The 14,169-nt window shown below is 56.4% G+C and overlaps 1 protein-coding gene across 1 annotated transcript; it reads right to left on the bottom strand.

Moving 5' to 3' along the window:
* Positions 1 to 9,869: 9,869 nt before the first annotated feature.
* On the bottom strand, positions 9,870 to 13,702 carry CRIP1 (cysteine rich protein 1). Its single transcript, XM_030455377.1, has 5 exons — positions 13,595 to 13,702; positions 10,804 to 10,898; positions 10,637 to 10,694; positions 10,467 to 10,514; positions 9,870 to 10,203 (listed from the first exon to the last, which is right to left on the bottom strand). The coding sequence occupies exons 1-4, from the start codon at positions 13,632 to 13,634 to the stop codon at positions 10,474 to 10,476; spliced, it is 234 nt and encodes a 77-aa protein (XP_030311237.1). The 5' UTR covers positions 13,635 to 13,702; the 3' UTR covers positions 9,870 to 10,203; positions 10,467 to 10,473.
* Between the last annotated feature and the right edge of the window lie 467 nt (positions 13,703 to 14,169).

Below are 14,169 nucleotides of genomic sequence, written 5' to 3'. Positions count from 1 at the left end.
CCAAGCTTTTGGCTCCTGGGGATGGGGTTGTCACCTTCGTACAATCCCAGCGTCATTTTGGGGTGAAAAGACCTTTAAGATCTTTAAGCCCAACTGGTGGCCATGGTGTCACTCAGCCCCACATCTACCTGTGTTATAAATGTCCCCAGGGATGGTGACTCCATCCCTGCCCTGCTCCTTCTTTCCAACACCATGGTCCCCAGGTGTTTAAACACTCCAATGAGGCAATCCCAGGGATTTATCCTTGGGGGAGCAACAAGGAGGAAACAGTTCTGCTGTTGGGGAGACAGCCTGCTGTCACGGAGGTGGCAAATCCTCCTCTTGGCTGGGTTTTTACATGGCCAAAACCTCCCCCTGAGATGGGCTCCTGGGTGCTGGCTCCTGGTGGGTACCAGGGCTCCAGCAGCACAGTGGGCATCCTGCCTCTTCCTGCACCTAAAACCTGTTTGAAGCCATCCCTGGTGGTTTCCTGGCCAATTATCCAGCTCGTAACCATCTATGGATCTTGTGGGATGCTTTTCCCTTTTTTTCCCTAACATCTGAGCACCACGAAACAACACGTGAAGTTACTTCCAGCTATGGAATGGCCTCTTGCAGCCAAACTGCTGCTTGCAATGAGGAGAGAAATCACACAGCTCTTACAAGCCCCTCAGCAGAACTCTGCTTGCTAACATGAACTGTGTTTGCCCTCTTTCCCTCTGGTTCCTGCCTCCCATCCCTATCCTGGGAGCTCAGCCCTTCCTGATGCTGAGTGCTGGTCCTGCAGATCCCAGCTTCTTCTCCAGCCAGCTCTGAAAGGGCTCCAGGGGGAGTTAGGAAGGCTCAAGGGTTTTTAAAACATCACTGTTAAAATATCTTCTCTAGGAGCTGTTGTCTCACATCCTTCCTCTTTCCTAATGGCCTGGAAAGCATTTTCCTTATTCCTCATCCAGCTCCAGCTCAGCAGTCTCTAGCCACTTCTTTCCTCTCCTTCCTAAGAGGTTTGGCATCTCCATACAATTCCTTGTCTTTGCTTCCCAACGCTCCATGAAGTCCTTTTCTGCTGCCCAGAGCTTTATCAGACCTGGATAATCCTCTGCTGTCTTTGGCATCCTTCTCAGCTTTCCATACCTTGCTGCTATCAGGTGCTGTCTGACACGTTGCTTCTCCCTTTTCCCATCCCTGCTGCAGGCTCCAGGCAGGAGGGACCTTCAGCTGGAGCTCATTTCCTCTGTTTTCTTGACCATTCCATAAACCCTGCTCCAAGCCACCCCTGTCCCCACACACATTCCTCTGTCTGGCCCTTCCCTCCCTCAGGCAGCTCTCTGCTTTGCTGCTGCCAAGACAAGGGCACAGAGCACACACTGGGGGATGCTCCTGCCCATCATCCCCCCTCTGGACTCCCCCTCAGCACCCAGAGCACACACTGAGGGGTGCTCCTGCCGATCACCCCCCCTCTGGGCTCTGCCTGAGCATCCAGGGCACACACTGAGGGGTGCTTCTGCCCTTCACCCCCTCTCTGGGCTCTCCCTCAGCACCCAGAGCACACACTGAGGGGTGCTCATGCCCATCACCCCCCCTCTGGGCTCTGCCTGAGCATCCAGGGCACACACTGAGGGATGCTTCTGCCCATCACCCCCTCTCTGGGCTCTCCCTCAGCACCCAGAGCACACACTGAGGGGTGCTCCTGCCCATCATCCCCCTCTGGGCTCTCTCTCAGCACCCAGGGCACACACTGAGGGGTGCTCCTGCCCATCACCCCCCCTCTGGGCTCTCCCTCAGCACCCAGAGCACACACTGAGGGGTGCTCCTGCCCATCATCCCTGCTCTGGGCTCTCCCTCAGCACCCAGGGCACACACTGAGAGGTGCTCCTGCCCATCACCCCCCCTCTAGGCTCTGCCTGAGCATCCAGAGCACACACTGAGGGGTGCTCCTGCCCATCACCCCCCCTCTGGGCTCTGCCTGAGCACCCAGAGCACACACTGAGGGGTGCTCCTGCCCATCACCCCCCCTCTGGGCTCTCTCTCAGCACCCAGGGCACACACTGAGGGGTGCTCCTGCCCATCACCCCCCCTCTGGGCTCTGCCTGAGCATCCAGGGCACACACTGAGGGGTGCTCCTGCCCATCATCCCCCTCTGGGCTCTCTCTCAGCACCCAGGGCACACACTGAGGGGTGCTCCTGCCCATCACCCCCCTCTGGGCTCTCCCTCAGCACCCAGAGCACACACTGAGGGGTGCTCCTGCCCATCATCCCTGCTCTGGGCTCTCCCTCAGCACCCAGGGCACACACTGAGAGGTGCTCCTGCCCATCACCCCCCTCTAGGCTCTGCCTGAGCACCCAGAGCACACACTGAGGGGTGCTCCTGCCCATCATCCCCCTCTGGGCTCTCTCTCAGCACCCAGGGCACACACTGAGGGGTGCTCCTGCCCATCACCCCCCCTCTGGGCTCCCCCTCAGCACCCAGAGCACACACTGAGGGGTGCTCCTGCCCATCATCCCCCTCTGGGCTCTCTCTCAGCACCCAGGGCACACACTGAGAGGTGCTCCTGCCCATCACCCCCCCTCTGGGCTCCTCTCCCGAAGCCCCCCAGCCACTGAGCATCCTCACCCATGGAGTGATGCACTCCATCCCAGAGCCTGGGAAGGGACACCATCCCCACGTGTCCCCATGCCACCTCTGTCCCACTGGACAAGCCAGTCCTACAGTGGCCTGGAGCCAGGACAGCCACTCCAGGAGCCATCCCAGGCCCATGGTCCCATGGGTGCAGCTGACACGAGGCACCTGGTGCTACAGAGGGTTGGATCCTGGACACCAGGCAGCAAAACCCCAGTCTCTTCAGTGCTGTCCCAGCAGGCACTGCCCCATTTATCTGCTCCGCTGCCTTTCCCCAGGGTGGGAGAAGCCAATGGGAAGGGAATCGTTTCCTGCAGCAGAAAGTTGGAGAGATGAAGGAGGTGATGGTGGGGGGGAAGCCTCTGCTCTGCTGTCCCTGGAGGCTTTTAGGAAGAGCCTGAATGTGGCACTGAGTGCCACGGGCTGGGAACCACGGGGGGAGTGGATCAAGGGTTGGACTGGATGCTCTCAGAGCTCCTTTCCAACCCAAATGGTTCTGGGATTGTGTCCCAGCAGGGCTGGCACTGCCACCCCACCAGCAGCACAGCTCCTGCCCCACTGCATCCACTCCCTCACCCCCCTGTCCCTCCAGGGACCAAAATGCCCACGAGTGGCTCCCATCAGCACATCCCTGATGTCACCAGTGTCACCCTCTGCACCCAGGAGGTCCAGGTGGGTGCTGACACCCCAAGGAATGCTCCTCTTGGGGAGAAACCACCCGGCTCCCCCCTCCCTGTGTTCCTGGAGCTGGTGTGGTGCCTGGTTTGGGGCAGGATGTGTCACCCGGGGGATTTCCTCCCTGGTGACTCAGTCGGGGCTGTTTGTGCCCCTGCCATGGCAACCTCAGCCTCCAGACAGCTCCCGGCCTTGGGGCTCTTGCCAGAGATGATGCCACATCCCATTGCCTCATGCACACTGTATGTGACAAGGGCCACCTCGGGCAGCAGCAGCACAGCTTCCTGAGGTCACCTCAGCCCTGCCCTGCCCAGGGAGAGGTGTGAGCTCTGCTCCTGGGAAAATAACTTTTTCCTTTGGTTTTTTTCTGTTTTTTTCTGGTTTTTTCCCCCGTCTTTTTTTTTTTTTTTCTTTCTTTTCTTTTCTTTTTCTTTTCTTCTGTCTCTTTTTGTCTTTTTTTTTCCTTTCTTTTTTTGTTTGTTCTTGTCCTTTTCTGTTTTCCTTTCTTTATTTCCTCTATTTTCTTTTTCCTTTTCTTTGTTTTTTCTTTTTTTCCTTTATTTTTTTTCTTTTTTCTTTTCTTTGTTTTTTCTTTTTTTTCCTTTCTTCCTTTACTTTTTTCTTTTTGTTTTTTCCTTCATTCTTTTCTTTTCTTCTCTTTCCTTTTCTTCTCTTTCCTTTTCTTTCCTCTTCTTTTCTCTTCTTTTCTTTGGTTTTTTCTTTCTTCTTTCTTTTCTCTCTTCCTTCTCTTTCTTTTTTTCTTTTTTTGTTAATGCTCTTATCCCCATGAATTCAGATGCAGGAGCCAGGCTGTCTCCCAGCCAGACTCACTGCTCCCCACGCTCCTCCTCCACCATCTCGGAGCAGCCAGAGCTCCTCATTTCCCTCCTCTCCCCTCTCTCAGCAGAAGTGTTGGCAGAGCAAAGACCCCCAGCTCCTCTCCCTGCCCTTGCAAGAGAAGCTTTTCACACTTCACACCTGGAACAGACCAGGCAGGTTGCACCATTTCCTATTGCAAACAATTCCAGCTCCCTCCCAACACCCTCCCAGCTCTTCCCCACATCCATCATTCCCTACATCCTACTGGACCCACTACATCCAGCAGTGGATTCTCCATCCCTGGGGATATTTAAAAAGAGCCTGGATGTGGCACTGAGTGCCATGGGCTGGGAACTGCAGCGGGAGTGGATCAAGGGTTGGACTTGATGAGCTCTGAGGTCCCTTCCAACCCTGCTAGAGAGCAGCCAGACAGAGAGGGACCTGGGAGTCTGGATTGCCAGGAAGCTGAAGAGGAGCCAGCAGTGTGCCCAGGTGGCCAAGAAGGCCAATGGCATCCTGGGCTGGCTCAGGAACAGCGTGGCCAGCAGGTCCAGGGAAGGGATTCTGCCCCTGTGCTCCAGCCCTGGTGAGGCCACAGCTTGAGTCCTGTGTCCAGTTCTGGCCCCTCAGCTCAGGAAGGAGATTGAGGTGCTGGAGCAGGTCCAGAGAAGAGCAAGGAGGCTGTGAAGGGATCCAGCAGAATTCCTGTGAGGAAGGGCTGAGGGAGCTGGGGGTGTTGAGGCTGGAGAAGAGGAGGCTCAGGGGAGACCTCATCACTCTCTCCAACTCCCTGAAAGGAGGTTGGAGCCAGGGGGGGGTTGGGCTCTTTTCCCAGACAACTCTCAGCAAGACAAGAGGGCAGGGTCTCAAGTTGTGCCAGGGGAGGTTTAGGTTGGAGATGAGAAAGAATTTCTTTCTGGAGAGGGTGATCAGGCATTGGAATGGGCTGCCCAGGGAAGGAGTGGATTCTCCGTGTCTGGAGATCTTTCCAAAGAGCCTGGATGTGGCACTGAGTGCCATGGGCTGGGAACTGCAGCGGGAGTGGATCAAGGGTTGGACTTGATGATCTCTGAGGTCCCTTCCAACCCAGCCAGTTCTAGGATTCTATGATCCTACCCCTCTCCCAACACCCTCCCAGCTCTTCCCTACATCCCTCCTCTCCCCTGGTTGGGACACCAAGCAGGGAAAGGCAGCAGGACAAACATCACTTCAGCACACAGAGCTTTGTGTCCCCACCAGCTGAGCATCCCTCCTTGCACAGGGAGAGGATGGAGCCCTCCAGATCATCCACCCTGGGATCCCTGCTACGTCAGCAAACTCCAAGCAGCCACCTCAGGTGACAAACAAGCATCTCCTTGCCAGAGAGCTACAAGCAGCCTCCTGGCACCAACTTTTGCCACTGGGTGCTGATCCTGCTGGCCTGGCACAGGTTCAGCTCGCTGCATTGCATCACAGGATGGGTGAAGAGCACTTGGTTCCCAGGAGGGCCCAGCGTGGCTACACAAATAAATGCTCCAGTGCAGGCTTTCCTGGACACAGTGAGTGGGTCTGCATCAGGCTTGTTTGTGGGATTTAGTGCCAAAATGTAAGGTCAGCTCCCAGCAGTTGGATGCTTACTGAGGGCGTTGGCGTTTCAGGCTCTCTGATGCAAGGTCTGCACTTTCAGGATGAGAAGTGAAGTGGGAAGGATTAGGGAAAAAAAAACCAAACCATCTGAGATCTCACAATTCTCTGTTCTCAGGAGTTTCAGCCTTTTCTCTCTTTACCAAGCTGACTTCTCTATGCATGGAAACTCTCTCTGCCCTCTTTCCCCATGGGTGTTTAACCCAAAACTCACCAGAGAAAGACAAAGCTCTGGTGTGAAGCCTCCCCCTTGGAAACTCTTCCTGTCTCCTTGAACATAAGAGGCATGAAAGCAAAACGCAGCTCCAGGGCCTGATGCCAACTATTCTTCTTGGTCTCCTTGCTGGGGAAAGTCACCAGGACGTAGCAAATGTCCTCAGGGTCCACCAGCAGTGGGAACAGGGAGGTGTGGACAGCCCGTGGTTCCCTGCTTAGACCTCAGCCTCCAGTGCCAGGGTTCATGTTGTCATCTGCTTCTTCTTACACCCCCCTTACCCAGAGCCTCATTGCCTTCAGTATCTTCTGCTCCTTCAGGATTTGTTGTTCCCCATCAGAAATGAGGTTTGAGCTTCTTTGAGCTCCTGCTGCCCACCATGAGCTGTGCAGTCCCTCAGAGCATTGCCTGAAGAAGTTTGCAGATGCCTGAAGTGTTATGAGGTTGCCAGACACTTTTTCAATCTAAAAAAAAAAAAAAAAATTAAAAAAATCAGGGCTTGTTTCAGCTTAACCCAACCCAGCCTCACATCCCCTAAGTGGTGGTGAACTGGGTGTCCCCATAAAAAGCAGGAACTCCTGCCACTGCTGTCCCCATGCCACGTTTCCCCAGCCCTCCCTGTGCCCTTCTGTCCCTGAAGGGGTCACAGCTTTATTTGCAGAACCCCCTGGGCAGGGAAACAAAGAGCTCAGCACCCCACAGCAGGTACCTGGCCCTGCCATGAGGGTCCCCCAGGGGCTGGAGCCAGCATGGGTGACACAAAAAATCCCCACACCAAAGGTCACACCAGTGTCCCCATCTGTGCTGGCAGGGTGGTGGCCCTCCAGCATCCCAGGGAGGCAGCTTTGAACCAGATCCATGGGTTCTGTGGCACATTTCAGGCCAGAGGTGGGCAGCAGCCCCTTGTCACCCTGCCAGGACACAGCCAGGACAGAGCAAGGCTCCCAGCTGTGGGCTCAGGGACACATCTGTCACTTGCTTCGGATTAAAGGCTCTGCAATCTGTGCTGGGAGGAAGACACGGGGCCAGGGGACCCACACCAGCCCCTCCTGCCTGCCCTGGAAGATGAAGCAACACCAACAGCTCTTACAGATCAGCTGAAGGACCCCCCCCCAAACCCCCCTCTCCTTCTGTGCAGAAAACCACAGAGACAGGGTGGGGAGCAGTAGCAGCTCAGCCTCTAAACCCAGCCTGTTTCCTGTCCTTTGCCAAAACCTCTTCTGCTTCCCTACCCAGGGCTTTGGGGCTCGCCCTCCCCCAGCTGCCAGAGGAACAAGAGATGTTGTTTGTTTTCTTTGTCACAGTGATGAAGTGTTTATAGCAACCATCTAGAGCAACTTCACTGATCTCAGCCCAAGCTTCCGAAATAATAATAATAAAGGCACAGGAAGCACAGACTCTTCCTCCCAGGTTAGGGGTTTCAGGTCCACCCAAGCAGCAGCCCCTGGTGGTGGGCATCACCATGCTGGTGATCACCTGCCTCTTTTTGTTGTCCCAGATGGTCACCTCAGGGCTGGGACCTTTTCCTGACCCCCATTTGAGATGGCAGCAACATCCCCATGGCTGTGGCTGCTGAGCAGGCTGGACCTGGGGGCTGGCAAACACCTTCCCAGAGCCTGCAGGATGGGAACAGCCAGCAGGGCACACCAAGCTCCACCAAAAAGCTGGGATTTGCTCCCAGGTTTGCAGCACAGGTAGGCCATGGCCTCCCAGGGAGGGAAGGGACTGTCCTTGTCCATCCTCAGCTCCTGCCAGGGCTCAGAGCTGGCAGCATCACAGATGAGCTGTGCTGGCAGCCACGCTGCTGCCTGCCCGTGCAGCTCACACTTGAGGACACAGATTTACTGCTCACTAGTGAGAAGATGGTGCCCACCCTCCAGTGCCCTGCCTGAGCCTCACTGCACATCAGAGGGGAGCACCTGGCTCAGGCAGAGATTTTCTACCCAAATGCAAGCCAGCTGCTGCTGCTGCTTCCCCTCCAAAGAGGAAACGAGTTTAAAAAAACAACAAAAAAATCAATTTATCGTGTGTTTTCTTTGATTAAGTTTCCTTGAGGATGCAACCCGTGCCTGAACTGCCCATCCCCGCAGCATCAGGGCTGGAGCAGGCAGAGCGTGACTTGTACCAGCACAGCCCTTGGAGGGGAGGGAGCATCCTGCCAGCAAGTCCTGAGGCTAAACGCCATCTCAGGGGGAGTGCCACGTTCCAGAGCAGGCAGAGAAACAGGACAGGCAAAAAGGAGCTGTCTGGGGAATCGCCACCCGAGGGCTTTGTCCCCAGAGCTTGCTCGAGGGAGGGACCCCCAGTTTAAAGCCACGAACCTGCTCAGCACGGAGAGAGGCAGCTGCAGGATGGGGCTTGGCTCCTTCCGAGGTTTCCAGAGGTTTCCCGAGCGCTGGTACAGTTGGAGCATCCCTGTGTGCCCTCAGACAGGGAGAGCCGACCCCAGCCCCACACCCACACCACGCGTGGGGCTCAGGAAGCGAGGCAAAGAGCAGCCCCAGGCAGGACACTGCCCCTGCCAGCTCTGCAAATGGTCCCAGTAAGGGCTTTCAGCTGGAGGGCTGGATCGCCCCAGCCCCTCCCCGAGCAGCACTCGTGTTTCCAAACCTCTCTCACTGTTTGCACCTGGAATTAGAGGCTCCTGAAAAGTTTTGGTGCAGAGCCCTTTATTTATTTTTTTTTGGGGGGGGAAAGACCAGGACCTCGATTCATGGGTTCCTTCCCCAGCTGGATGCCCTTAAATCCAGAGCCTTGTGTGTGCCATTCTTTTAATGCTGGGGTTAAACTCCGTTTCAGCAGCATGCTCAGGGCTGCTGGGGCTGGATCACCACTTGGCTTTGAAAGCCACATCCCCATCACCCAGGGGACAGGCAGGGTGCCAGCAGCAGAGCAGAGCAGGACAGGGTCTTGTTGGCTGGGAGCCCTGGGTGCTGGCTACCCAGGGAGGCTGCTGGAAAGGGGGGGAATGGAAGGGCAAGGGGCCTGGGAGGCTTGGTGGTGGCTGAAGAGTGACAGGCAGGGTTTGCCTTTGACACAGACATTTGTTGTGGTGATGGGGTGGGAGTGCTGGCTGGCTGAGTTTGTCCCCCTGAAGTGTGTTTGGTGGGTGCAGAGCACACGGGAAGTTTGTAAGATGCTTATCAGATCAGGCTGCTTCTGCCACTGAAGATTTTGACATTAGACATCTATCTCTGACAAGCCTGAGGGGGTTTGGCCGAGCCCCAGAAAGCTGGTGTGACAGTAAGATGTAGAGCAGTCTCTAAGGAAATGGATGAATAAACTGTAGATAAAAATATCCCCGTGCATTCTGAAGTATCTCTGAATATGTAAATGGGGTGGGTCGGGTTAGGGAAAGACATGGTTAAGAAACCATTTTAGAAGCTTCCCTCAAGCTGACATCTTTTGGATCTGTTAAGTGCTGTTCTGCCAGCAGGGCAAAGAGGTTGAAACCTTTGTAAGCCCCCTCTCACTTTGCCATCCTCCACCTTTGCCTTCCTCTCACAGGTAACCTCTGCTTTAACCCCCTTGCAAGAGGGGGGCTCAGGGCAGGAGCCACCACGCACCAGGCTGCTGCAGATGCAATGACACAGACCCAGAAAGGCCCTGGCTGGGGTAGAACCTTCCCCCTGAGCCCTGGAAGACCAAGCACTGGAATAACCCCCACCACCCCCTTCCCACGGGGGATGCTCAGCCCTGGTGCCTGCAGCTCCTTGGGGGATGCTCTTGCTCTTCATCTTCTTGCTCTTTTTCCTGCCTCTAACAGCTTGGGCAGCCCCTGGGTGGGGTATCCATGGGCAGGACCCTGTGAACACCAGGAGCAAACCCCCATGGAGCCAGCACACACTGTGGGGCTCAGTCAAGCACTTAAGCAAGTGGCAAACACTTCACAAAGGAGCCCTGTGGGATCCCCCTTACAGAGAGGACAGCCACTACCTGGAGGAAGCATCTTTCAGTTGAGGTTTATTAAAGATTGAGAATACAATTGTGGGTCCAGCCGTGAGAGCTGGGTGCCAAAAGCAGGGCTGGGTTTTGGCTGGCAGGGTGCAGTGTCCTCTCCAGGTGTCCTTCAGCAAGATCAGCCAAATTTCCTCTCCAGGGGGGGCATCTGAACCTCCACGCCCCAGCAGCATTCCCTCTGGAGTAGAACCCCTCTCCACACCAGCCCCAGCCTGGGTTATTTGTTGCTCTTCAGGTGCTACTCTAGTACAGGGTGAATTAAACCAAAACTGCGTGTCTGCTGAGGGGTGTTTGGGCTCTGCTGGGATCCCTGGCCCTGGAAAGGGATGGAAGAGAAGAGGGAGATGAAGTCAGGCTGGGCTGGAAGAGGAAACACACCAAGGACCACGGTGCTTCAACGGGACACAAAGCAAAAGCAAGTGCTAGTGGTAACTTGAGGATAGCAGAGAGGAGGAGCTGGAACCCATCAGGGTGCTCCCTGGCATCAATGTGAGGACTGGGAGTCACAGCAAGACATCACACCATCCCTGCCTTCCCCATTTCCCCAAGCCCAGGCAGCCAGGGCCAGGAGATACCAACCTGAGGTTTATTTGAACGTGTGGCTCTCAGCTCCTCCCCGGCCAAACCCTGAAAGAGAGAAAGAGAGAGCAGGGTCAGCCTGGCACGGGATGGGGAGTGCATCCCACTGAGAGATGGGAACCCTGAGCCCCTGATCCTCCCTCCCACAGCCCCAGTAACAGGGACCCTACCTTTGGGTCCAAACAAGGCAGCATAGCAGGGGTGGTTGCAGTAAGGTTTTCCATCATGCTGCAAGAAGAGAGAAGGAGCATCAGCCCTGACTGCCCTCCAGCTCTGTCTCTACCCCTTACAGCCCCTGGTTTTGGGGGGCAGTGAACTTCTGGGCAGCAAACCTCACCTCTGCATGGCCTCCAGATGTCAGGGTCTTGTTACACTTCTCACATCTCAAGCAGGGCCTGTGCCAGTCCTTCCCCAGAGAAGTCACCTTCTCCGCTGCCATGGAAAGGACAGGGGTTAGCTGAGCCACTGAGCAGGCACAAAAACTCAGGTTTTGGCAGGTTCATCTCCCCGCCATCGACCCCAGGGAGGACATTTTTGGGCACTTTCTCAAGTCTCTTTGGCCAGCACAGAGCTTTTCAAACCCAAGTGCTTGCTGTGCACACCCATTACCACACTCATCCAGCTCCAAAACTTCCCCACCACACCCAAGCTGAATATTGCTGCATCCATGCAGACAGACAGACAGACAGACTTCCCTCTATTCCACAGATTTGGGGACCTCCCCCCCACTTCCAACATCAACCCCAGCCAGCTGGAATCCAAGTGACTGCTGGAGCTGGCAGTTCTGGTGGTGAACCATGAACCAAAGCCATCACTGCCACCACCACCCAGTCCCCTCCAGCTCCAGGCACCCTGGCCACAGCTCCCATTCTGCACACACCATGGAAAACCAGAGCAGGGCTGGAGCTTGGCCAGGGTTCAGGAGGCTGTGGATGGGACAAAGTTTGCTGTTTGCTGGGGCCAGGACGTGTTTATGGGGAGCAGGGTGGCAGAGCTGGGGGAGGGAGGGGATTTTTTGCAGATGCATGTGCTCTTCGGGTTGCCAGCTGAGCTCCTGGGGATTTATTAAGTGACAAAGCAAAGCTTTCCTCAGGAAGCCCCATCAGAAACAGGTCTGAGCACTCTTCCCATGCCTGCAAAAGGAGGTCAAGCAAGGGGACTGAGCGGCTGCTGGCAACACGTGCCCCAGGGGAGCCCTCAGCAGCCTGAAGCACCTCCGTGGAGTCCAAATATGCTCACAACAGCTTACACAAGGAGCAAACCAGTGGGTGGGAGCAGAGGCAGTACCCAAATGTCACCAGGCAGCCCTGCTGCCATCCCCCAGCAGCACAAAGAGCCTCCTGTGCCCACAGCCCATCGGGGGGTGCAGCATCCCCCCCAGCCAGCCAGCCCCAGGGCCCTCCCATCACAGGGGCTCTGGAAGGAGCTCAGCTTCCCTACCAGCACTGAATCTGGGGCAGTTCTGCCAAGGCTCCTTGCAGGGGGGTCCCCTGGCTCTCAGCCATGCAGGCAAGAGACCCCTGGCCCCACAAACCCCATCCCCAGTCCTCTGGGCATCATCTCTTCCTCACCCCTACTCTCTACAGAGGTGATTTGGCCACAAGCAGCCCAAGGCATGCTGAAGGAGGACTGCCAGGCTCCAAGAGCCCTGGAGCTGGGCTTCCTCTGCTTCCTCTGGCAGTGCTCCTTATCTGCAGGCAGAGAAATCAGGCTGTGAGCTCAGCCCTCCCAGCAGCTTTTGAACCCTCCTCAACCTCTCTACATCAATAGAGACATTTCGAAAGAGCAGCCTGATAAATGTCAGCCTAAACCACTCCTTGGTCAAACAGCCACACCTCAGTGTCCCCATGGCTGTACCTGCAGGCACGGAAAACCAGGAGTGGGGTTGAAACAGATCCACAGGAAAAGGCAGACACTGGCACCAACCCCTTGGTAGCTCCTGGTACCAAGCTACAGGGGTAAAATCAGGTGCTCTAGGACCCTCAGTCACAGGAGGGAGCCACAAACTGTGTTTTTCCCTCACCTCAAAACCAGGCTGTACATGGTGAGTTCAAGTTCAGGGAAAGTTTGCTATACCAGCCATGTCCCAGCAGCTCTCCAGGCAGTGCCCAGAGCAGCCCCAAGATTCCTCCCCAGGGTGGGCATCACTAATGGGCATCATCTTGGGCAGGGAGAGGAGCCCCTGGAACTGAACTTCAAAATGATTTGGCACAAACAGAGCAGGAAAAAACTCAGAGAGAGTAATAAAGATGCCATGCAGGTCCCAGATCCCTCATCTCTGATAAATTAAACAGCAGGGAGCTGCATCTTGAGCTGCTCCTGCAAATGTCCTCAAGTCCAGGTGAAGCAGGGAAGTAGGGAGGGAGGTCTGGCCACCTGAGCCTGTTCCAGCAGGTGCTGCTGGCAGGGGGAGAGGCTCAATCCCCCCCAAATGCCCTCAGCAAGGACAAGCAAGACCACAACTACAAAATGGGCAGCAGCCTGGAGCTTCGGGGTCCCAGTCCCAAGGCAGAGCATCCAGCTGAAGCCCAGTGGCAGACAGCAGCCCAGTAAAACTTGTGGCTCCCCTTCAACAGCGGCTTAAAAATAACCCAGAGCTGTTATCTCAGGGTGCTAAATCACACAGGACAGCCTGTGGGAAACCCACTGACCCAGGATCGTGCCCCAGGGAAGGATTTCCCTTTGGGAAGGTGATTCCTTGCCTGACCAGGCTTGCAGAGCAGCAGGGATGGGCCTTTGGGCTCCAAACTGGCACAGGGCTATGGGCAATACTGGGATGGGAACAGGGCTGGGGTCCCATGCTGTGCCCCTTCTGCAGGTTGGGAGTACCCACCCTGCAGCCAGACACCTCCTTGGGTGGATTTATAGGGACAATCCCCCCCCCTCCAGGGGTGCACAGCTTTGAGAACCCCCCCAAAACTTGCAGCCACGCTGTGCACAACATGGGAGCACCCAGGACCCGTGGTACTGGGGTTGACGGGGACCTGTAAGCACCGGAGTGCCGCGGGAACCTGCAGCTTTTGGGGTGCCCCGAGATGGGATGCAGCATCGGGGGAGCCTGGCTGAAGCAGCCCAACAGCTCCGCAGGGGGTGGAGGCAGCCGGGGGGGTGAAGGGGGGTGCCCTTACCGAAGTAGACCTCCTTCTGGCAGCGGGGACACTTGGGCATGGTCTCCTCTTGGCTGGGATCTGCTCGGGACAGGGCTCGGACCAGCTCTGGGATGCTCCCCCCCGGCCCCTCCGGAGTCACTGCCCGCCCGCCCCGCCCAGATGTGCGGCCCCGCCCGCAGCTGGAGGCACCGCCCGGGGCTGAGCCCTTCGAGGGCTCCCGGGGCGCCGTCCCCCGAACCCCTTGGGTGCTGCACCCCTTGATTCGTGCACCCGTTTGCCCCTTCAATCCTTCCCCCTGCATCCCTCTCACCCTCAGCATCCTGCACTCTACACCCCTCGCACCCTTTCCATCCCCTGCACCCCAGGCTCTGCACCCCGAGTCACTGCACTTGGGGTCCCCTGCCCGTGCTGGTGCTGTACTGGGAGCCCCACTGGGTGTAGGGTTAGGGTGTGATTGGTGGGTGTGATAGGCATCTACCAATTCACCGGGCTCACAGAGGAAGATTTGTGGGGTGCCGAGCATCAGGGCTCACCCCCTCCAAGCACTGATCTGTTTTCTCCCAAAAACAGCAAAAGTCGATGCTCAGACAGGG

This window comes from Calypte anna, chromosome 8, assembly GCF_003957555.1.
Source record: "Calypte anna isolate BGI_N300 chromosome 8, bCalAnn1_v1.p, whole genome shotgun sequence".
Taxonomy (NCBI): Eukaryota; Metazoa; Chordata; class Aves; order Apodiformes; family Trochilidae; genus Calypte; species Calypte anna.
The sequence above is the reverse complement of the archived record's forward strand: the minus strand, read 5'-3'. Positions and strand labels throughout refer to the sequence as shown.